Source organism: Asterias rubens, chromosome 16 (genome assembly GCF_902459465.1).
Source record: "Asterias rubens chromosome 16, eAstRub1.3, whole genome shotgun sequence".
NCBI classification, from domain to species: Eukaryota; Metazoa; Echinodermata; class Asteroidea; order Forcipulatida; family Asteriidae; genus Asterias; species Asterias rubens.
This window is the reverse complement of record NC_047077.1, coordinates 1861984-1886787: the sequence shown is the minus strand read 5'-3', so window position 1 is coordinate 1886787 and position 24804 is coordinate 1861984. Positions and strand designations below refer to the sequence as shown.

The 24804-nt window shown below is 38.1% G+C and overlaps 1 protein-coding gene across 2 annotated transcripts; it reads left to right on the top strand.

The window, feature by feature from the left end:
- The first annotated feature begins 71 nt into the window (after nucleotides 1-71).
- LOC117300673 (kelch-like protein 17) lies at nucleotides 72-24191 on the top strand. 2 transcript variants are annotated; one of them, XM_033784383.1, is made up of 9 exons: nucleotides 72-161; nucleotides 10176-10457; nucleotides 11336-11723; nucleotides 16691-16819; nucleotides 17533-18041; nucleotides 18648-18879; nucleotides 19865-20005; nucleotides 20739-20931; nucleotides 21465-24191. In XM_033784383.1, exons 3-9 carry the CDS (start codon nucleotides 11441-11443, stop codon nucleotides 21685-21687), a joined length of 1710 nt encoding a protein of 569 aa, XP_033640274.1. In that variant the 5' UTR covers nucleotides 72-161; nucleotides 10176-10457; nucleotides 11336-11440; the 3' UTR covers nucleotides 21688-24191. The 2 variants fall into 2 exon arrangements, with proteins under 2 accessions (XP_033640274.1, XP_033640275.1); XM_033784384.1 differs by lacking the exons at nucleotides 72-161; nucleotides 10176-10457 and having other exon boundaries at nucleotides 11286-11723.
- The last annotated feature ends 613 nt before the right edge of the window (nucleotides 24192-24804 follow it).

Here is a 24804-nt window from a genome sequence, read left to right as displayed (position 1 = left end):
TGTGGATAATTATCAGGGCAATAAACAGTCAGTAGGTGGCGCTGTTCATTGTGTTGTCAACAGATGTCAGATTTGGAACCGGGTGTGGACTACTTGAAAAACGTTGCCTTTCTACGCGTTTTGTTGACTTATTCCTGCAGGATCGGGGTTGAAACACAGAGGTAAGAATGTGATTGTGTGGCTGTCATGTTTTAAGTGTAGAAGTTTCTGTAAAATATGAGATCTAAGTAGATTAAACGATGTCCAGGTGTTGACTGTCAATGCAGCTGGTCATGTCTCAGTCTGACTGTGTTTCAATTCAATCACTGTTGTTTCAATTTATCATGTCCAACAACAGAGCAATGCATCATCTTTTTCTGAATACATAATGAGCATGTTTTCGGTGTGTGTCGTTACATAAGTTTGAATCATAGTTTGAGCCCTGCTCTTTACATGCTTTAGTTTGTTAGACTCTACGTTCAGTGACATACAGTTCCCACTATTTCAATTACAATTACATGTATTATTTATGCCCATGGGTAAGGACTAAGGTTTATCGCAAATAGCAATATATCAAAAGAGGGCGCTATTGAACCCACTCAAAGATATAGGCGGTGCGTGCGCGAGCCGTGCATGACAACATACACCGCATAGCAAACTGCCCCATCTGCCTACCCACAATGCATTGCGGTTGTGAATCGCGATAAACCTTATTGTCCATGTATGTGGCCTTTTTTGTAGGGTATAGATTATGAATTTCAATTTTATTACAGTCGAAGCATCCTATCGTCTTATCGAAAAAAATCACACTAATTTATTTTTTTCGAGTTGTTGATGTGATGTAATTGTAAAGTCTGAAGTGACCTGAAGATACGAAGTGACCTAAAAGTGGCAAAGGTACAAAGTGACTGAGACATCCCTTTTAACAACCAATTCAAATAACTTCATTGGGGTTAGTACTAGTACTTAGGCTACTAGTACTACTGGGTGGGACTGTGTGGACTCCCATGATATAATCCATGATGAACTGGGACGAGTGCGAGTAGGTGGTCCACCAATCACTGCCTGGTTTACACACGTATCACCCTAGTTAGCCTAGCCTTATCCCTAAGCACCTTGGTGCAAATTACAATACAAGTTCCATTAAAAAAATTATATGAAAATACAAACATTAAAGTTCTGCATTGCCGACTAATTGGTATCTTACTGTCTTTTTGACCTAAAACCTGATTCAAGTCCAAACAACCTTTTTAAAGTGCAGGCCTAGAATTTCATCTTTAAATACTAATACTTTTTAATAGGGTGAGGCCATTTTTTCATTTTGCTAAAGGCACTTCCATAAGAAACTGAAAATCTGCTCAAGTCTTAGTATGGGACATTTTTGAGAGGGCACCAAGGCCAACACCAGGGCCCAATCTGCTTAAAAGTAGAAAAAGTTGCTTCCAAGCACAACAAGATTTTGCTAACCAGAATAAGGTTACCAGCCAAACTACTAACTATTTTGTGGAGTGTACTATTTGGGGCTGGTATCATGCTTTTTTCTGCCAAGCAGGAAACAGCAGAAATATTGGTATTCCACATGTATACATGTAAAGTTTGCGCCAAAATGGAAACTTTTTGATCATTATTATAAAACATTGGTGTTTCTGGTTGTGGTTCACGACATGCATTGTAGCAAGCACACTTGTTTACAGGTTTTAACGAGGCTTGCGAGCTACAGGGATTAAGTTCACTTATGAGGTATCCTTGGTTCCATCACCTGATCAGAATAATAAGAGCATGGACAGAGGTGTCCCCCCCCCCCCCACTGTTCCCATACTTGAACACACTATTTTTATTCTGAACGGAAGTATCCCCCATGCAATGTGTTTGTTCACAAGTCACTTGACACTGTGCATATGGCAGGTTCAGTTCACTGACTGTCTTTTTTTTTAAAGTACTTTTAAAAGGCCAAATATATAATTTAAAAAAAAACATGTTTACCTTCCTGCCTTTGTGAAAAAAGGAAGGAGGAGGGTTTTTTTTTTTTTTTTTTAAATGGCCGCCCGACACATTTACAAAAAAAAACAAAAGTGGCCCTTGGCTTTTAAAAGAAAATTCAACAAATTTCGTATGAGATTGATAAAATGTGTCCTTTTTTATGAAAAAGAGGGGGAAAAAGAGGTGGCCTCTTAAAAAGAAACATGTTTTTTTGTTTGGCCTTAACCCTTCTTAAGATCATAAAGCTTGTTTGGGTTCCAGCTTTTTGTAAGTAGCTCATCAAGTAGTTTATAATGAAAGAATTGTTGTCAAGAATGCAGCCACCTGATTGGCAGGATTGCCCTTTGTAGCAAAACCCAGAAGCTCATTAGTATGCAAAGAATAGCCTAGACATTGTCATTCATGTCACCACATGTTTACATTATGAACAAGGCTTGAATGTAGGGGAAAATTCACACAACTTTAGGGCCTTGTTGTTCAGGGGTGCTGGACCAGTGGTTTCATCAAAATGAGAACAAAATAGCGGGTCCTCCCCATATGCACTAAGCTAAGTGTATTGGGCCAATATGCTTGATTTGTGTGTCAAAGCTTATATTTTGGCAGATAAGTGAGAAAAAAAAGGTTTTTATTTTATTTTATATATTCAACAAAAAACATCAAGAGAAAAAAACCATCCATATGGAATGTTCCAGATAGCAATGAGCTTTTCAAACCGATATAAACACCAAATGGCAAACATTTCAAACACCACGTTTCAACTAATCAACTTTCAATTTATTAGCGTGTTCCGGCCAAGCATAAACAATTTAGGTCCAGAATGCCCCAAAGTTTTGGACCAACCTGGTGAGAACCCGTTTCATTTGAATTATTTTAATGTGACCAAGCTATAAGTAAGTGTTTAAAGTAATAGGCCTACTCAAATAAATTCAAAAGACTAAAAATATCAGATCTGACAATTGAAATGCTGACCAGCTTTTTCTCAACTTTTGTTTTTTTGTAACATGAATTAGTACTATGGATGTAACTGAAAAGAAATTTTTGTTATCAAAACTTGTCATACAGTTGGCCTATAGATGCCTGAATAGTCTTGATTGAAACGATAGTTTAGGCCTATTGCTCGGCTCCACAGTAGAAAAATATGTTAAAATTTAAACCAGGCCTGGGTGATAAAGACATTTCTCACTGGCAAACCATGGCTACTATAAATAGAGAGTATTTACATAATGTTTCAAGTTGACCTTGAAAAGAGTACTGGGCCTACAAACTTGAACATCACACACAATGCATCATGTGGCGCATAGAGTGGAACAAACAAAGACTCATTTCGATTGTAGATATTTGTTATGTCAGGTACAACATATTTCTAATAATGGGTTCTTTCCAATGGGAGACTTTCTGGGACGATAGAGGGCAGCAGACTTACCGGGTAAATCCATTGTTCTCAGAATTTTGCGCATGTTCAGAACTACGTAAACAATGGAAATTTACCCGGTATGTCTGCTGCCACCTAGCGTTGGAAAGTCTCCCATTGGACTGTCAATAACATGACCGTTTTGTCCTCTGATGGGACATTAAGCTGTACTGGTCCTGTGTGCTAGGATTGGTAGTGCATGTAAAAGAATCGTTCTGATGTTTCTAGTTCACTAGCAGATCATTGTTTACAAGTTTCCTCAGGCTTGCAAGCTACAGTGATTCACACCCATTTCAGTGTCAGACGTATGCATGTACCAGAGTCGCGCCGAAATAAATAGATTGGGAGCGACTCTAATAGGAGACTTTCCAACGCTAGGCGGCAGCAGACATACCGGGTAAATTTCAATTGTTTACGTAGTTCTGAACATGCGCATAATTCTGAGAACAATGGATTTACCCGGTAAGTCTGCTGCCCTCTATCGTCCCAGAAAGTCTCCCATTGACTAGTCACAACAGTCGATCTTTCAATTTCTAGTGTGTCCAGTCACTCCTTACTGTTTCAGACCCCAAACTTTTCATGTACTTTATTCAGAATTTGGTTCGGTGGGACTCTGGAGCGCCTGTCTGAAACGGGTGTAAGTTCTCTCATTATTCATCCTTGGTTTCATCACCAGCTATATGGTAATAAATGGTAATATCAAAAAATAATACTGGTAGGGCAGATGGCCTTCGCTATTGATCCAAACCAGACAAGAGCAAGGGTCAGAGGCAGTGTTGATGGTTGTAGCTAGACCAGTTTTAGTGATGGGCAATAAATCAATTTTTTTTGGAAGTCTACCAAGGGCAAGGAGATCAACAAAATTATTTGTGTTTAATTATGGGCCATTATTGTTGAAGTGGGGCAAGGTTTCCAAACTGTTTATGTTATGGCGCCATGCAATTAAGTAGAATCACCTTTTGACTTCTTTCTCTGTGACATTTGATACTCCTTATCATTAGCTGTGTCTCAGATCAATGCAAAGAGGACAATATTTGAAATCTGTGATGGGCGGCACATTGTTTTTTGCTCAGAGTCCTGGGCAGGCTCGCCCATCAGCACCGCCAACCGTGGCTACAATACTGGTCAGAGGCATAAAAAAAGAAAACATTTAAACATTTGCAAAAAGAAGAGCAATGAGCAAAGGATTAAAGTAAGAAATGTAGGCCCCCCCTATCTGAAAAAAAAAACCAGGACAATTTTAGCCAATCAAGTTATTTGTTTACGAACATGCTCGCGTTTCTATGCACCACACATCGTCAACATGGCTTGAACTTTACACTGGATCGCAGGCCTGAGGCCAGTAATATTGAGTGTGGGGTCCAGGAAAGCCTGTGACTTGACAAGTCCTGCTAGCTTGTGTTTTTCAATTGAGTAACAACACTTCACTGTGTAAAAATTGAAATAAATTATTTTCAAATGACTTTGATTCCCACGAATGTCTTTCAGTTCTGTTGAGTATGAAGTATAAAATACCAATAAAGGCGAAATGAATTCATTTTTTCATTTCAAGACAATTATTTCCATTCCAACAGGTCAAAATAACAATAACGAAGAACAGCAATGACGAGAATTGGAAATGGGGGCATTACCAGAAAAGCGAAAGCTTGTGGTAGGCGTACCTAGACCAACAGAAACAGATGAACAATAACAAAGTATGATTGGTACATAAACAAGTATGATTGGACTCTAAAACTTCCACTTTGTATTTTGTTAAAATATAAAAGAGTTTTAAACAAGTTAAATGCATAATTTGCATTATTTAGTATGATCTGCTGTGTGGTTCAGTTTAGCACTGGTGAACCCAACAAGCAAGAAACAGCCACAAAGGCACTTTGAACATAATTATGATACTTGTCCAAACCAAACAACCTGCATTTATAATTTCATCTGCATTAATTTTAATAACTAAAACAACTTATAAATGCTGGTACAATACACGTTGTCACTTCAGGCTTGGAGTTTCATAAATGGTGTTTGAAGCTTTGCATGGTGTGGAATTTCATGTTTGAAAGGGAAAGGTCATTTTTATTTTGCAAAGGGCACTTCCATTGGAAAATTGTACTGAGTATAATGGGAAACTTTGGAGGGGGCACCAGTGCCAAGACCAGGGGCAATTGAGGTGCATGTATTCATGTAATTCACTGTGCTTTCTGGTTTTGTTTGTTACAAGTTGTTTTGTACATGTTTGTTAAAGTTTGTAATAAACAGTATCTAATAATAATAAAAGCATATCCGCCAAAACCATTAAAAAGACAAATGCTCACAGACATAAAATTGACATTACCCAATAAAAGTTGTTTAAATGAGTTACATGTTAAGGTGTCATCTCATGCACAATATTCTAACCTTGACTTTTACCAGGGCTTGAAATTTACACTGGACTCTAGGCCTGAGGCCCAGTATGTAGTGTCGGGCCAGTGAACTCGAGACTGAACAGGTCCGTGGTTCTTGAGTATTTCAATTGAATAATTGTGTACAATGCAACAGTAATGAAGCAATACTGGTTGAAAAGTGACTTTCTTTAAAGGCAGTGTACACACTTACTCAAAATAATTATCATCATAAAACCTCATTTGGTAACGAGTAATAGGGAGAGGTTGATAGTATAAAACATTGTGAGAAACGGCTCCCTCTGAAGTAATGTAGTTTTCGAGAAAGAAGTAATTTTCCACGAATTTGATTTTGAGACCTGAAGTTTAGAATTTGAATCAAGCTTCTGAAAGCACACAACTTCGTGTGACAAGGGTGTTTTTTTCTTTCATAGTTATCTCGCAACTCCGACGACCAATCAAGTCAAATTTTCACATGTTTGTTATTTTATGCATTATATGTTGACCAAGTGAGAAGACTGATCTTTGACAAGTACCAATGTGTCCAGTGTCTTTAATTTGAACCCACACTCTTCTGTTTAGAAACACAGTTGAGCTTAAGTCCAGTGCTCTTATCTGCTTGGCCACGACACGCCAATACTGATGAGTAACATCTCAAACAAACACAAACTGTGTTAAAATGTTGATTTGAGTCTGATAAAATACCTAAGTTCAATTCTAATGAATAAAATACCCCTAGAAATAGACCTATGAGATCAATCTTATACATGATGCTTTTTAAACAAAAACCAGTTAAACGCATTGTAACACAGTGGCAGAAAGTTGTTGACATTTGGGGGGGCAAAATTGCCCTGAAATTTGAGCTGTGTTTTTATTGACAACATGATCTATGTATTATGATTGACAACGTCTGTTCTAGGTTAGTCTACTGAAACATCATTGTTTTACAGCACTTCGAACATTGGCAGAAACAGTTATAAATGATTGATTGGTTTGTAGAATACATTTAAAATACATGAAGGGGAACAAAAACTTTTAAAGCAGAAAGTAACAAGTCAGTCTTCACATTGGTTTCAATCACACAAAATGTAGTCACTTTGTCGGCTGGTTATGAATTATTCATTGAATGTGTTACCACAGAGTCCTTTCTGTATAGCTCCATGGTACACATGTGCGTAGACTTGGATAAAATTATCATAGAGCTAGGTGTGATCCATGGTTATTTATATACCGCAGTTGAATTTGGTTGAAGGTTGAATTTGGCCTCTGACTGGCACCCCTAAACAAAATATTGACAAAATAGGGATAACGCTAACATATGTTGGGCTAGATAGCTCAGTTAATAGAGCTCTGGCAGCAATCTTATACCATGCCAATGGGGTGCAGGGTATTAAAATATTTCTAAAACATTAGAAAAGACCCCCTTGAAGTACTGTAATGTAGTTTTAAAGAAAGAGGTAATTTAATACACCACTAGATTTGAATCTAAGAAAGGCTTTGACAATGACAGTCCTTAGGCATCTGAAAGCACACAATGCTATGTTAACCTGACGCAAGCACAGCACAGCAATCACTGACATACAAAATGAACCTCCTCTCTTCAATATGCCTGCAACGATTCTAGAGCTAAATTTTTTCCGTACATAATGGCACTGTTGAACACATGTGTGTTGCATAAACTATGTGCACGCTAACGTCATATGGACGTGCAATGTATAATGCATTGTCTTTTGGGGATGTGTTGCGCTGTCCATTTTAAAGATGTATGCTATAAATTCAATACTCAAAATTATTAGTAGGCCTAATAGTAAATTTATGCAAATTTTAAAAGGGCGTTTTGAACTACAATTTTAATGTGTACATCACACCTCTCCAATTTAAAGGTATAGGGTGTACTTTTGGTAATTGTCAAAGACCAGTATTCTCACTTTTGTGTATCCAAACATACATGGATAAAATAACAAACCTATGAAGATTTTGGCTCAATTGGTCAACGAAGTTACACGAAAATAATAACAGAAAAAAAAATCTTGCCTAGAATGATCAGATGCCCGAGAAAGGCTACATGAGCAATAGGCCAACTAATTCTGTGGATTTTATCTTGTTGGTAATTTTTTATGTATTTGTTTCTCTTTAGTGAGTTGTGTTAACTCTTATTAAATAAATTTACTCATTTATTGTTTATTACTTCGTTTAGATTTTTAGTTTACTTTTTTTCCTTTAATTTGTTATTAATTCATTAATTAATTTTGTTAATTATTTTCTATATATTTTTTACTCTCTTCTTTTATTATTTGTTTTGGTTATTTTTTTAATCACGGTGAGATAAATTCAGCCAAATGGTTGAGTTTCAAGGGTCTGTGAGTAAAAATTACTAGGAAAACAAATTTAAGATAGAAGAAAATATGACATTACAACAACATTAAAAATCTTTTCATTTTGACCGACCTAATTCAACAATAATCCTAAATTCCAAAGATTTAAAAAACCTCCCGTTCCAGAGTCCATAAATATATATCTCAGATTTCACTCAAAACAACCCCCAGATAAATTTTAAAACCTGTTTACAGAGTACTTCACAAACAACCTACTACAAACAACTCCCCCACTGTCTGCGAACTTGTTATAATTAAATATCGTGTTTAGAAAAGGAAGAGCCTACAACCACTATGAAAGTGATCTGGGAGTGATGTACAGAGGGTCCTACATAGAACAAACATCCTACAGGCAACAAGATTCTAATATTATGACAGCACTGTTGACCAACTTAAACAGAGTACACAGTAATAACAGGAATTGATTTTAACGATTAAAGGCACTGCAGCCAATTTCACAAAACGCTAGGATTAATCCTATCTCAAGTTCGGACGAGTAACTACAGGCCTAACTTATGATTAATCTTAAGGTTTACATGTTACAGTTTAAGGCTTGGACTTGTCCTAAGTCACGAGATTACTTGGGTGAAATCAACGGCTGGACACTATTTGTAATGACTCAAAATAACTATTAGCATAAAAACTCACTTGGTAATGAGCAATGGAGAGCTGTTCATAGTATAAAACATTGTGAGAAATGGCTCCTTTTATTAAAGTGGCATAGTTTTTGAGAAAGAGTAACTTCTCACTCAAATATAAAAAGACTTCAGGCCTGAAGCCTTTTATTAGGCCCCCAATGCATCTGAAAGCACTCAAATTAATTGTGCAACAAGTGTGTTTTTCTTTTGTTTTTCTCTTGCAACTTTGATGAACAATTAGAGTCAAATTTTTCACAGATTTGTTAATTTATGCATGTTGGGATACACCAAGTGAGAATACTGGTCTCTGACAATTACCAATTATTTTGTGGTAAAGTACATGAAGTAGGGCCAGGCTGCAGGAAATTGGCAATATAAAACTAATATTGCTGTTTGGGAATTAACAAATTGTTTATACTGCATGAACGTCGTGATTAAATTTTCTCTGTTCATTCTCGAATGATTTTCCAGGGCACGAACTCCTAAAGCTGCTTACGTACAAGAAATGGCTAAGCACAACAGAACCTTGCTTACCAGAATAAGGTTACCAGCCATATGGTACTGTCATGTGTACTATCTGTAACTGGTATTCTTGCTTATTTTTGTTGAGCAGAAGCTTCTTAAGCACTGTTTTCTGCTTAAGCAACTCTAAGAAATTAAGTTTCTCATTTTCTCTTTTGTGTAACTCGCATCGTTTCATGGATATTCATTGATTTGATTTGGTTTGAATTTATTTGCAATGACAGAGGAATATTTCAAGAAAACAATAATTTAGTATAAACCATGAAGAAGAAAAATAAATGACAGGACTATCAAAGGATGCCCCAAAAAGCCATCCCCTTACTAATTGTTTTGGTTTTTATGTGGGTGTTGGGTGGGTCGTAAGAAATTACTGAAGTTTTAGATTCAGTTATTTTTAAATTTGTTTTTATTATAACAAACAAAAAGAGAACAAAATACCCAGCTGGTCAAGACCTTTAATTTAAGTCCTGATTAAACTACAAATTGTTTGTTTAAGCCAGGAAATGACAATTAAAACTACTGATGATGGAGACCTTTGACCTAAAATAACTGCATCATTTGAGGTACTGTTTTGTTATAGTGTATAGATTATATTAAGAAGCCATTCAGTAATTTGGGATAAGTGGACGGGTCACAACAATTGTAAAGAAGATTTTTTTCTAAATTGAATTTTGTTAACGTTAACTATTTTAAATGTCCGGAGAGGCCCATTTTAATTGTGGCCATTGTTGGTTAATGGGGTCATTGTGGCCTCGGGGTCCATTCAAACTAAACTTGAATTCAATATTTTTACATCCACTACAGTTTATCATTCATCAAGAGATGTATACAATAATATTTTCTCAACTGCTACAAAATTTAACTTTTTATGGTCTATTTTGATCATTTATATTTCCAGCACGGCCATGGACGAATGACACGCCGACTGTATGGTGAATGTGTAATGAGCTGAGCATCCCCTCTACTAGACTCCACATCAATAGCTGTGAATTCTACGCTAAATTCACCATGAATCATGCATTTCCACAGTCATTAACGGGGAAAAATTCACATCGCAGTTGAGAGAAAATGTAATATAGTTAGTCACACAGTGTACGACCCGACACAAGAGATGTTATAAGCAATTGTCACCATCGCCAACTATTCGTTTGAGATGAAGGGATCGTCATCTACGTGTTGAGTAATCAAAAATCCCCTGTTGCCTTTAAATGCGTAAAAAGGTGTCATTATGATGATGTCATGTTATGAATATTCATGTATGGTGCACAGTGATGAGGAAAATACATGTGCCTTTGTCATGCACGTCTTGTTAAGGTTAGGCTAGGGGTAGAGAAATTATCGCCAAACCAAGGCTCGTCTGATACTCGCTAAATGCCATTCAGTCTATTCCAACAGAGTGAACTCGCCAACCTTTAGAATTTCCAGTGAGAGGTTTCAGAGGGTTTTAGTTGATTCCTACGCATCAATCTAAATCACAAGTCTCTGTGGAAAAAAGAATCGTTTGTTCTAACACAAGATTTCAGTGGGTTTTAGTTAATTTTTATGCATCAATCTAAAACACAAGTCTCTGTGGAAAAAAGAATCATTTGTTCTAGTGCGAGATTTCAGTGGGTTTAGTTGATTTGTACGCATCAATCTAAAACACGAGTCTCAGGGGGAAAAGAATCGCTTGAAGAAAACGTCAATCAGAGAAACCTTTGTATTCCATTCTGCCAAAGATAAGCTTTGTTTTCTTCATTCAAGGCTAATAAACGTTGGCTGTTAACAATGCAGTGATTGATGCATCATCACCCCCACCCCCAGTAGCATTCAGGCGAAAACATTAATTTGTTGATAAAAATAAACCACATCGGAAGCCTGCAGATAAAGAGCAGGCTCATACTTTGAAAGCTGTTACCATGGTAATGGATTCTTTATAATTTATATCGCACCCAAAAGGTTGTGGCATTGTTTCAAACCCAACTATCAAAACTCTACCCTTGTTGAAGAAAAATATAAATTTGAAGATTAGTCAATCATGCCAATGGATTCTCTATAATTTTGTATCGCACCCAAAAGGTTGTCGCATTGTTTCAAAACAAACTGTCAGAACTCTACCTTTGCCGGAGAAATATAAATTTGAAGATTGGTCAACGAGCAAGCTGTGTTCAGCGCCCAGCCTACATGCATCTTAAAATGATCCACTCCCGTACCTATACGATCACTTTGCACACGCACAGTGCCTTCAGCGTCATGAATGAACTACGGCAAAAACAAGACCTGTGCGATATCGTCTTGTGCCTGGAGGATCAGATTTTCCACGCGCATAAGGTCGTTCTGGCGGGGTGTTCACCGTATCTACGAGCGATGTTCACCAACGGGATGAAAGAAACGGCCAAGAATCACATTGAGATTCACGGAGTGGATCCGGTTGCCATGGAAATCATCTTAACATTTATGTACACAGGTAAGACACTTTTTATAGACCAACTTGTCCGATCCAAGGCAACGTGTTCCTTTAACTGTTCGATTCACTGTTTAGTTTGGGTATGTTAATACAGACAAATTTACCCAAACCTTATAGTGTCCTAGTGTCCATGGCCTCTGTTGCCCAGGCCTGGGCCTTGGTGCCCCTTCAGGGTTCTCCTCTGTTTTCTTTAAACTGGGGAATTCTTGACCTAAATTTGTGGATGTTTGGCCAAAGCATGCTGAATTGAAATAGGGTCTTCGAAATGATTTCTACTTGGTGTTTATCTTTTACACAATAGGGAAACTTTCTGATTTTTCACTCACGAGTTCGAAACATGTGCTACCTGTGTGTTAGTTGTTTCATTCTAAAATAATAACAAAATCATGCTTACAAAGTGTTTGAAATTTTTACAGTCAACTATCTTTGTAAAGAGAACTGTAAAGAGGTTACCAGTTACACTGCATTCTGAAGTCTCTCATTATGTACACAAGTAAGCTTTCTAATAATCTGGGGAATCTAAAATGTATACAGCCAACTCTCATTATATAAAGAGTCTGCTGTTTAAAGAGGTTTCTGCTTAAAGCCATTGGACACTTTCGGTACAGATAACAAAATTAAAAGTTCACAGATTTACAAATAACTTACAGGGTTTACAGATGGTAATGGTGAAAGACTTCTCTTAAAATACTACTCCATGAAAAGCTTTAAATACTTTTTGAGAAAACATTAAAACAATATCAATTCTCGATATATAGAGAATTACAGATTTATTATAAACTCATGTCATGACATGGCGAAACGTGCACAAACAAGGCTGGGTTTTCCCGTTATTTTCTCCCGACTCCGATGACCGATTGAGCCTAAATTTTCACAGTTTTATTATTTTATATAGAAGTTGTGATACACGAAGTGCTTTTAGATGGTTGAATTCTAAATCTTAGGTCTCGAAATCAAATTCGTGGAAAACTACTTCTTTCTCAAAAACTATGTTACTTCAGAGGGAGCCGTTTCTCACAATGTTTTATACTATCAACAGCTCCCCATTACTCGTTACCAAGTCAGGTTTTATGCTGATAATTATTTTGAGAATAGTGTCCACTGACTTTAAAGAGTTGTATTCTGAAGGCCTAAATCTCATTTCTGCTTTTTGTTTTGCTGTCCTCTTATAACAGTATACCTGTTAAAAAGGTAGTTTGGCCAATCCCAGCGACCTTGTTATAATAATGAGAGTCAACTGATACATCCAATCGAATATCCTATTGAAATCCTGACGATGACTAGAGCAAACTATTCATATCATTGAGACCAATTAAGAAATCACTCCCCGGAACTAACAAGAGGCCTCCTCGGTTCACTAAGCAGAAGTAGTAGTCACGGTAGATAAGCACAACAGTTTTTAACTGTTCTAAGTCTCCCGAATTCTGACAATTTTTCAGCTCTGCGGCAGTAGAATAGTTGTATCATAATAGCAAGACGAGTTCACACACAAAAATAAAAAATTGGGGGCTATAGTCATCCTTACTCGCACCTGCGATGGTATGCAAGGGCGCCTTTGGCTGCCAGCCAAATCAACCCATTATGACCACGGAGCACAGCCAAGATCGAGAGTGTTTGATTTTTCCAGAGGGAGGAAAACCAGATGGTCTGGAAAACCCTCGTGGCACAGCAGAGAACCAACGCACAGCTCAACTCACATATGGCCCTGGGGTCACCTTGGTGAGAAGCGAGCGCTTTATGCACAAGCCAACCATGCCACCCAACTCTACCCATTACACATTTGGTGTTACCGCAAACCATATACACATCAAAATCAAACAGAATACAAAATAAGGGAACTGCATTTGATGTTGAAATTACTACTTTTAAATACTTATAAAGGAACCTGTTGCCTTGGAAACAACATGACAAAACAGATGAAAGTTAAATTAAAATAGCTGATAATTTTGTAAATTGGCGATTCTAGGTGTGACGAATTGCATATTCGCGTTATACATGTATGTGTGCCAAAGAGGAACTCGTCTAAGTTTAAAAAAAAACCATGAAACTGTGTCAAATCAATTTTGGTCTTCAGGCTAACTCAACATCTCCCTGATTTCAATTCAGATTGATCAATACTGCCTGCCCCAGCCCCCCCCCCACCCCAAAGTGACTGGCTTGATTATGGAGTTTTTAAAGTCACCAAACTTGAGGACAAATTGCGATGGGAATTATCTCAGGCCTGGAGTTACATAGAGGTCATGGCCTCTTGTCTTTGCCTTGGTGCCCTTTCAGAAGTTTCCAATGGATGTGCCATTTGAAATATTAATTGTGGACTCGCCTCTCAAGAATGAAATTCCAGGGGAAAAAAAACTTGTGGAGGAACTCCCAACAAACTTGAAACAGTGGCAAATCAATTATTAGTTGTCCTAAATAGCTCAGTGAATTAAACTCACTACTACCTCCCCCCCCCCTCTTCCCCAAAGTGACTGGCTTTATTATGGAGTTTTTAAAGCCACCAAACTTGAGACAACTTGAAGTGGTTTTGGACATGTTGGATAAGTTGGAATGAGAATTATCTTTGGCTTGTGCCCAATTACATAGAATTAAAAAAAATGAGCAGGATAGCATTCACAAAAAGTACTTGTGACATGGTAGTTTTGCTGTTAACCTTATTCTGGTAAGCATACTTTTGTTATGCTTAGCTACTTTTTGTGCTTAGGCAGCTCTTAAATGCGAACTAAATCACTCTCTTAAAGAGCAATCCCAATAAAAAAGAAATTAATTGGATCAAAAAGACAGATATGCCTTACAAAAATACAAAGAAATATCATAATAAACTCTTATAAAACCACTATATTATAGATGACACATTATGTACGCACAGCAGTGGTGTAGAAACAGTAAGTAACTGTTTTATAATTATTTTGTAAGCTGTTATAAAAACATTACGTAGGCCCAGGTATACACTATTATAAAAGCAATAACTTTTATAAAAACATTGTGAACCCTGTTATAAAACATTATGAATCCTGATTATGAAGTTTTTTTTACAAAATAAAAGTATTGACAATTCGATGTAAAGTTTCGAAAAATCTAATTAGGAACTTCTGCCCCAGGCAAAGAGAAGACTTGTTTTCCTTCTGGGTAATTCTGATGAAGGCTGTCGAGAGAATTTTGTTGTTTTCCTTTTGGCCATTGTCTTTAATCATGAGTTTTAAAGACAGTGGACACTATTTGTAATTGTCAAAGACCAGTCTTTCATTTGGTGTATCTCAACATACATAAATTAACAAACCTGTGAAAATTTGTTCTCAATCGGTCGGTCGAAGTTGCAAGAAAATAATTAAAGAAAAAACACCCTTGTCACATGAAGTTGTGTGCGTTTAGATGGTTGATTTCGATACCTCAAATTCTAAGTTTGAGGTCTCAAAATCAAATTCGTGGAAAATTACTTCTTTCTGGAAAACTATGGCACTTCAGACAACCGTTTCTCACCTCGTTTTATACTATCAACCTCTCCCCATTACTCGTTACAAAGTCATGCTAATAATTATTTTGAATAATTACCAATAGTGTCCTCTGCCTTTAACAGTCAATCATTCCTGTCCATATCTTGTGACGGCCATGAAATAACCCACGGCACCCACAGCAATTGCCTTGGTGCCCAGTACTTTTGCTGTGATGCCCTTCGCAAAGTTTCAATACAAATTTAAATCGTCCTTAAATAGAAGTGCCCCTTACGTGTACGTGTTATTGCCTAGCGGTTAAGAGTACAGCACCAGATTCAAACTCTGGCGTTTCTGATAAGCAGAGTGTGGGTTCGAGAGTCATGACACCTGTGTCCTTAAGCAAGACACCATGATGCTTTGACCCTGGTCGGATGGGACGTATAAGGCCATTGGTCCTGTGTGTTGTGTAACGCATAGAAGAGCCCAGTGCACTTATCGAAAAGAGAAGGGGGTTCACCCCGGTGTTCCTGGTTTGGTTTGCATCTAGCATATTGCGCCACAGCACCTTGTTGAACCATTACATGGTGCTTTAAAGGAAAAGGCCTCATACTTCAAAACCGAGCTCAAAATACCTTGCAGGCCAAAATACTGAGCACTTTGAAATACCCCTAGGGGTATGATAAAGTGCTGTCTATGAACATAGTATTATTAATACTACATGTACATGTATTATTATTATTATTACTTTCACCAGATGAAAATTGCTGTGCCCCTTAACAAACAAAATTCATGGCATGTTGTCATGATACATGTGCTATGATATTCATACAAGGTTTCTTGATTTAAGATTGGCCATTAACAAAACTACCTTTTTATTAACAGGAATGTTGTTATATACATGTATAAAGAGGACATCAAAACAAAGAAACACAAAGTAGAAAATGAGATTTGGGACTTAAGAATGTACGGTAGGCTACTCTTTATGCTATGATTATAAGCAGAACCTCTTTACAACTGGGGGATTATACTCGTATTAAATTTTGTTTTTCCCATAAACCACTGTTAGTACTGTAGTACTTTCCCCGAGTCCTGTGAAAGAAACATCACAGGCATAGTACTCGGGTGGGATTCGAACCCACGACCCTTGCAGTTCTAGAGCAGTGTCTTACAAACTGGACTACCGAGGTTGCCCGGTAGCTAGAGGCAGTTCGAATCCTATGTTTTGGCAGCGGGTACCGCAACGATAGGATAGATGTTATACTCGTTACAACAGGAGAGCAAAGAATCACAAAGTAGAAACGAGATTAAAGTAGAAATAGGATTCAGGACTGCAGAATGTACTCTGAATAGACAGAACCTCTTTATAACCAGGGCTGACTGTCCGTGGATGGTACCAATATTAGGGTCTAAATGTTGATCTGAATTGTTGGTTTAGGCGAATCATCTGTGTCCACTGTCTTTAAAAAACTGCATATGATATAAATTCAAACTAGTGTAGGTTTTTTTTCACTTCCTTTTTCTTTGTATTTGGTACAGGACTCATTGAAATTAATGTAGAGAACGTACAGATCGTGTTAGCAGGTGCCAGCATGCTAACTATGGGCAGTCTTCGTAACGTGTGCTGCACGTTCTTACAGTCTCAGCTTGATGCCAGTAATTGCCTTGGTAAGTGCGGTGCACTTTGATTCTTGAAACTATTCTGTTCTTTCCTTTGAAGTTCTCCACCGACACTTCAAGACATTTAATTTCTTAACATTTTTTCCTGGTTTTAGGATTCTCTCAAATTCTCGTTGAGCCTTCACATTTTCTTGAAGGAAGTAAAGCAATCATTAAAGTCCACATTGTGTTCAAACCTCTACTTTTGTCTTTCTGGTGATACATAGAGTCTGTAAACCTCCTGAATTGTAACATCTGGAAGGGTCTGGGTCTGAACTAAGGGGGAACCCAGACCTACAAATGCCATTTTCAAGACTTTACGGTCACTGAAGAGGTTACTGCCAAATCCAACTGTTGTAGAGAACCTGAGAGACAAGAAATAAACTTCCACACCTTAACAGCAATAACAGCCTTTGAAGTGATCTTAGGGGTCATGAAAACTAGCCAAGTGGTTAGACTGCAAGATTTGCAATCACAAGGTTGTGGGTTCTATGCCTACCAAAATAACGGCTGATTTCAAAATGACTTGAATAAGTATTGTCGTCTAGTTACTGAATCACAATTTATTAATTCGTGCAATTCATAATAATAGAGGTTGAAACCAATGTTTGTATGAGAGAGATTAACTGTTTCCAGACTGGTTTTTATATCCCCTTAGGGGAGTTTGACAGGGAGATCATCTAAACAAACAAACTATTGACCTTTTAATCTTTGACCTCCAGGTATCCACTCATTTGCTGACATGTACTCCTGCTCCGATCTGGAAAACACGTCTCGACGTTTCATCTATCAACATTTCCGCGAGGTGATCCGTACCGAAGAGTTCTTTCTCCTGGCGGAGCAGGATGTCGTCAGTCTCCTGAAGAGTGATCAGCTTCAGGTGGATGGGGAAGAGGAGGTTTACGAAGCAGCGATCTCGTGGCTGAGCTACGACCTTCAGAATCGCAGCCGCTGCTGCTGCAATGTCTTACAGAACATCCGCTTTGCCTTGCTGGACAAGGAGTACCTCTTGAAGAGAGTCCACCAATCAGAACTCATCAATCAATGTTCAAAGTGTCGCGATAGGTTAGCCAACGCACTGCGAATACGTAACGATAATCAGGCGTTAGCTCTGATAGGTAGTAGATCACAACCGCAGAGTATTTACGTCGTTGGAGGAAGGAATAGCGTGGATTGTCAGTTGAGTAGCTGTGAGAGATACGACGCATCCAGGGATAGATGGGTCCCGCAGGTGAGTTCAGGGGCCTTTTCTCAAACCTCGGCTTGGGCTCCGTCTCACACTTTGGCTCCACGCGCTGCATACGCAGTGGAGATGCAGAGAGTATGGACCGGCCTTCAGGCTCACACATTTTTGGAGCAGCTTGAAAGGCTTTAGTAATCCCAAGTTTTTACATTCCCTTGATGGTAATGGTGTGTTGTGGTCGAGCAGTAAAGCACACTGGACTCAAGCTCTGGTGTTTCTGATCAGCAGAGTGTGGTTTCGAGTCCCAGTTGTGGCGCTTGTGTCCTTGAGTGAGATACTTAACCATTATTGCTTTGACATTGATCCACATGTACTATGATTGGTAGTGCACAAAAAAGAAACCTGATCAATTATCTCAAAAGAGTAGGAGTTAACCCCAGTTTTTGGGGTCCTCAAAGAAAGCACCCTTTTCTTTTTCTAAAACCTCCAGACCTTATCTCTGAGATCTTGAAATTGCCGTTGCTGAGAGACATCAACAAATTGTTTCTTGAGACTTGTGTCAATACTGAGATTGATTCTACAACACCAAGTTGACTTTTTCTTATCCATTCATTATATTTTTGTAAATGATGTATTTAAACTTTTTGTTTACAGGAAAGCATGTCTATATCTCGTACGGCAGTTGGAGCAGCGACAGTTAACGGCATGCTGTACGCCGTGGGTGGTGAATGTGCCTTTAGTGGGAGCCGTGACGACCAAACAATGTACCTCGGTCAAGTCGAATGCTACGATCCACTTCGAAAACGCTGGAGCCCTCGAACAAATCTAAACGTACCTAGATCATTTATGGCCTTAGCAAGTCTGCATGGACTTTTGTATGCCTTAGGTATGTACATTGCTTAGATTGAGACAGATTTATAAGGAGTGACGCGGTAGAGCGGTTAAGAGGATTGGACTCAACCGTAGGTGTTTCTGAGTGTGGGTTCAAGTCCCGGTCATGACACTTTTGTCCTTGAGCAAGCTACTTTTCCATAATAGCTTTGTTCCATCGAATAGTTTCTAGTTACGCTATCTCTTCTTGTTCCATTGTCCTAGTTTGTTAGGTCGCGTTAGCTTTGTTTGTTATGTTTCCATTTCTTGTCTGTCCAGTACGTTCTGTTGTATTTAAACTTCTATTAAGAAGTTCAGTTTCTTGTCCTATAAAGGCATTTAGCTCAAGACTTGGTCTTTTGAATGTGGCTTTGTTCATTGTGTTTCGTATAATTCTTATTTTAGTACATTGTAGTTCTTTATACATCTTTGATATTGACCTCTTTAGATAAATGTATGAACATTTTGCATTATAGAATGATTGTTGAGTTATCGGAGTTGAGTTAAGTTCAATTGAATTCATTGAAAAAGCTCACTTGAAGGAACTTGTTGCCTTGGATCGGTCGAGTTGGTCTTTGAAAAGTGTTTGCAACCGTTTGTTATAAAATGCATATGGGTAGAAAGATATTGAAAAAATAGAATACAAAGATCCACACAAACATGCCTCGAAATTGCACTGTTTTTCCATTTACCTTGTACACTAACTCGGTCGGCCATTTATGGGAGTCCGTGTTAGTTCGCACAGTAAATGGAAAGCTACGCAATTTCCAGGCAAATTTGTGTGGATCATTGTATTCTACTTTTAAAACACCTTTCCAACCATCATTTTATTAAAAAAAGGGTTGAAAATGCTTTTTATAGACCAACTCGTCCATTCCAAGGCAACGTGTTCCTTTAACTTAACATTTCTTAATCACTGTAACACTTGGTTACCAGCCTAAACACCATGTAATTTACAATGCTAAATGATTGGTTTCCTACACTATTATCTTATTGTACAGGAGGAGAGAATGCTACAAGTAGTTATAACATCGTCGAGCGTTACAGCCTTAACAATGACAAGTGGCAGTTTATGCCCAGTATGAAGCAGAAAAGATCTGGTTGTGGTGTAGCAGTGTGTGACGGCAAAGTCTATGTTGCAGGTAGAAACATTATTCTCTTCTTCAAATGTTTACAAAGTGATTCCTTAGGCAAGATGCTAAACTATTGCTTCAACCTTCGGATGTTCCTGGCTGGATTGGCAGCATATTGCGCCATGCCACCTTGTAAACCATTACATGGTGCTTTGTTAAAGGAGTAGATATCATAATGCAAACGTAGTCCCATCACACCTTGCAGGAAAATACTGCTTGTAAAAGCTCCTTGAGCGCCACTGAGTGACAAATAATATGTGCGCTGTATAAGAAGCCACTTTTGTTATTCCGAATAGTTAGATGAATTAAATAATACAAAATCTGTTGACGCCCTGTACAACTAGACCAAGCTTGAGATCTATCAGCAATACCCTTCAAGTTCCTCAAACCTGCTTAGCATTTTCCAAAATAGCACCAAGACTCTTGAATTCACTTCCTCAGACAAGTGCACAGCATCACTCTCTTCCAGCAGAAGCTTGAAACACACTTGCTCATGCTTGCTTTCCCAACAATTTAAAAAAAATACTTCAACTTAATTTTGACTAGATTGGCGCCTTTGAATGGTTTACATGAAAGTGTGCCTTACAGTGCTGTAGTGCACCCTATTTCTAGACAGCTCAGTTGGTAGAGCACCAGCACATTATTCCAGAGGTCGTTGGTTCAAATCCAGCCCCAGTCAAATTTTCTTTGTTCAACCCCAAATCGGTTTAATAACACGCAACAAATTCTCCCCTAACACCAGGTGGATATGATAAAAGTTACCACACAGACCGAGCAAGCGTTGAATGCTTCGACCCCGAGACTGAGGAGTGGACGTTTGTAGCTGAGATGGAGAAGGCTCGATCCGGTCTAGCACTGGTTGCTATGGACCATTACATCTATGCCTTTGGGGGCAGACTGCGCCATACGGACCAGTATTTTAATATAGCAGAGAGGTGAGTTATAGAAGGTCGAAGGTCAAAGGTGGCTTTGATAAGTGGAACAGTTGAGCAGAAAAGTTACAAAAACAGATGGAAAGTTACAAAAGTTATAAAGTTAGGAAGATAAAAAGTCAGAAAGTTACAAAAGTTGCAAAGACAGAGAGTTTCAATGTTTAAACGATTACATGTTGCCAAGTTTCAGGTTACGTAACAAAGTTACAACGGTTTCATGTTACAAAATGCCAAAGAAAGAACAGTCCAAAGTTAAAAAGATTACAAGGTTACAGAATTACAAAGACAGAAAGTTACAATCGACAAAGAAAATTATTGTATCATGGTAGTGTATACATTGATGAAAAAAGTGTTTCCTTATTCCAAAATCTACTGCGTTGCAGTAAAATAGATAGCAAGACAAGTTCTCACTCCAAGCACAAATCGATACAGCAAAGTAGATACAAATGGTGTTACCACAAACTGAGTATACATTAATACCTCACCCTGTAATGCCTCAAAACAAATAATTCCATGATGTTGTTTTATTCCACCAGGTACAATATACAAACACATCAGTGGTCTTCCATACGCTCCCTTCAAACAGCCCGAGCCTGGCCAGCGGTAGCAATCTTCGACAACAAGATCTACGTCATGGGTGGGTTCGACGGAACAAATCGTCTCCGAGGTGTTGAAATCTACGATCCCTACACGGATACGTGGACTGTGGCGAGTAACATGAATGTTGCAAGGGCGGGATGTGGTTCAGCTGTGGTCTAGAGATTTAAAGTGTGTGTATAAAGTGAATTCATACATGTACAAAACTCTATCAAGGATGCACTTAGATTATCAAATAAACCTTACGGCCATATTGGCTCAAAACTATATTATGTGTGGAACCCCGGGCCAAGGGAAGGGTGCTGGAGGGTTCAAATAAAAAGGATGATGCAACCAGATCTGGTTGTTCACTTTCATTTGTTTTGACCCAATTCACCTGACATCATCATCAGAATAATCTTGAATGCGCCATTTTGGTGATCAATGTCACTGTGCATTAATAAGTGAAGTGCGCATTTTAGGAGACGCTGCGTTTACACGTACAAAACTATTGACCAACAAAATGGTTAGCGTGGCACAGTCGCTGCGTGTGAGGGGTCAATACTTTCTCGCCAACAGTCATCCACAATGTGACTGGCTGGGTGGGAAAGCATCTGACTGTACTACTAGGGGTCTGAGTTTGGCTATTGAAAATGGGGATGAAGGTAGGATGCTGCTGTTCAAGAGTGAGAGTGAAAAAGAAAACAAAGTTACTTTTAAAAAGCAAAATTTACTGTTTTGGTCGTGACTTTTGGCACAGCACTCTGTGGATTACGTGGTTGTAGATTTAGCATTGTAGTTATATGCATTTCAAACTCGGCAGTAAATTCAATTAGTAAAATATACGGGAGGTCATAACACGAACACCGTCAGATATTTATACCAGAAACTTAACTAATAAAAAGGATCAAAGTTATACATCAAGAGAATTTTGAAAGTTCATCAGTTACTATTTAGACTCAATTTGAAACATCATTTGAACACTAGCGAAAGTACTGTGCCCATCATCTGTGTCAAGTTTCCTGTATACAGCAGCAAACAAGAATGCTGATTCTCATTGTACTAAAAAAGGGCCAGACTATATCTGCTTCTAGCCTCAGTCTGGTTCATAGAGTTATATATAAGAACTACAAGTGGTGATAAACAAAATGGCTGCCTCCAGTTTCATAAAGCTGCTTCAGGTAAATGTCGCTGAACACATTTATCATGAGCAAAAGGAATCAGGATACCAGTCACAGAGAGTTCATGTGACATATCATTTTCACTGGTAATCGTATTTTGGTAAGCATAATTATATTGTGCTTAGCCACTTTCTGTGCATTACGCCGAGTAGCATTCTTCAAATGCATTTCTGAACAATTTTTTGTAGGTGCTTCATATACAAGCAGTGTGTACTGAAAATTTGCCAAATTAAAAAAAAACGTAAACATTTGTCTAAAATGTCATTTCAGATTTAAATAATTGCTAGCTTAGATTTAAGCAGGGGAGAAAAAAGGACTAGTTAGAATTTATGCTAAGAAGTATTCGTACAAGCCTCGTGTTTCCAGCATTCAAAACATCAATTAGTGTTAGTGTAACAAAATTTTGTATTGTGTTCAACGGACAAAGTTGAGCATTAGTTTTGGCATTGGGTTTCTAGCTGTGAATTTTGGATCTCAAGAAATAAATCTACCACCTTGTGTTGACAGAAGTGTTCAGAGCAGTGCTCACAACAGGTTATTTTTTATGTTGATTGGAACTTAATAAATATTGGAAGTGAAATAATGTTAGTCGCAAAATATTTTAAAAAGTAACACTGAATAGTGCACAAGTGCCCAGAATAACCATACATTATGGTTTGAAATAATTATGTAGACCTTAAGAATTTAAAAACTAAGACATTTAAGAATATGATCACCTCTATATGAAGTGCCTTTGGTGTTGGCCTTTTTAGGAACACTGTAGTATGTACTCTCACACTAATTCTTTACCCACCTTTTAAGGTATGCCAATTTTAGGCATGAAACCTTCTTCAGTATTACAGACAGTATTATCCTGCCTCACCAAAGTTTAGCACTGTACCATTAAGCTTTGTTATACCTCGGTAACAAACTGTGAAGTTTGATTGGTCGAGAACCAATCACGTGACGTGCAACAAAAATGCTTGTTATATGTCTTGGGGGTCGGGTAACATGAAAAGTGGTGTACACCGGTGTACATCACCTTGATCGTTCCCCAGCGTTGGTCGATTTCCAGCACTGTGTAAAAACACCCGCTGGTTCGAGGGAACAGTGAGTAATTGTTTCTTGTTCGTCTGCTTATAAAACAATGAATACTCCGTCGCAATAATGTTTGAAGATGACAACAGAACTTTAAGTAAAGGAATAACAATTGTAACAAAGCAAAGGTATAACAAAACAATTGTTGCACGCTGTTACTGGGGTCCATGGGTTTTGTACACCCTCGGTGGCAAGTGGAACCCTTGGCTCCGCCTCGCGTGCCATTTCCCCCCTCGGGTGTACAAAACATCAAGGACCCCATCACAGCGTGCAACAATTGTATATTGTCACATTTTGGGATGTTGAGGTGTTGTTAGGTGAAAGCTGACAAATTTAAGCAACAAACTGAGTCACATAGACCTTTATCACGGTGAAGCCATCTTGAATTTCTCCCATTGATATCAATGTTACCAAACAGAGGCTGGAAGAACAAAATAGTCTGGTTCCAATTTCCAAAATGATTTTTAACATTCATTATTGTTATTCGATACGAGGAACATGACAAAGATGGAGGCAGCATGATAAAGGTCTATTGCTGTGCAAGTAAAAGTCCATGCAACATTGTGTCCAGTGTTCATCTACACATTATAGGTACATGTTTCCCTGGTCAAGTGTTGAATTAACACAAAGAAACACCAGTGTAAGACAAGTTCAAGCTTGCACGCTGTACAATCACCTCTCAAATAAAGTAACGTTAATATATGAACACTTAACGCAAAGATCCATCCTGCACAGAGCACTCATGTGAGATATGACGTTATAACAAAATGGAGATACAACGTTGTTACAAAACTGAGATACAACGAACATAGCTGAGATACAAACTTGTTATAAAAACTGAGATTTATGTTGTTACAAAGCTGACAATGTTGTTACAAAACTGAAACACAACATTGTTAAAAAACTGAAATATAACCTTGTTCAAAAACTGAGATACGAAGTTGTTTTACAACTGAGATACAATGTCGTCACGAAACTGGAATACAACCAAACAAAACTGTGACAACAACCTTGCTACAAAACTGAGATACACCATTGTTGC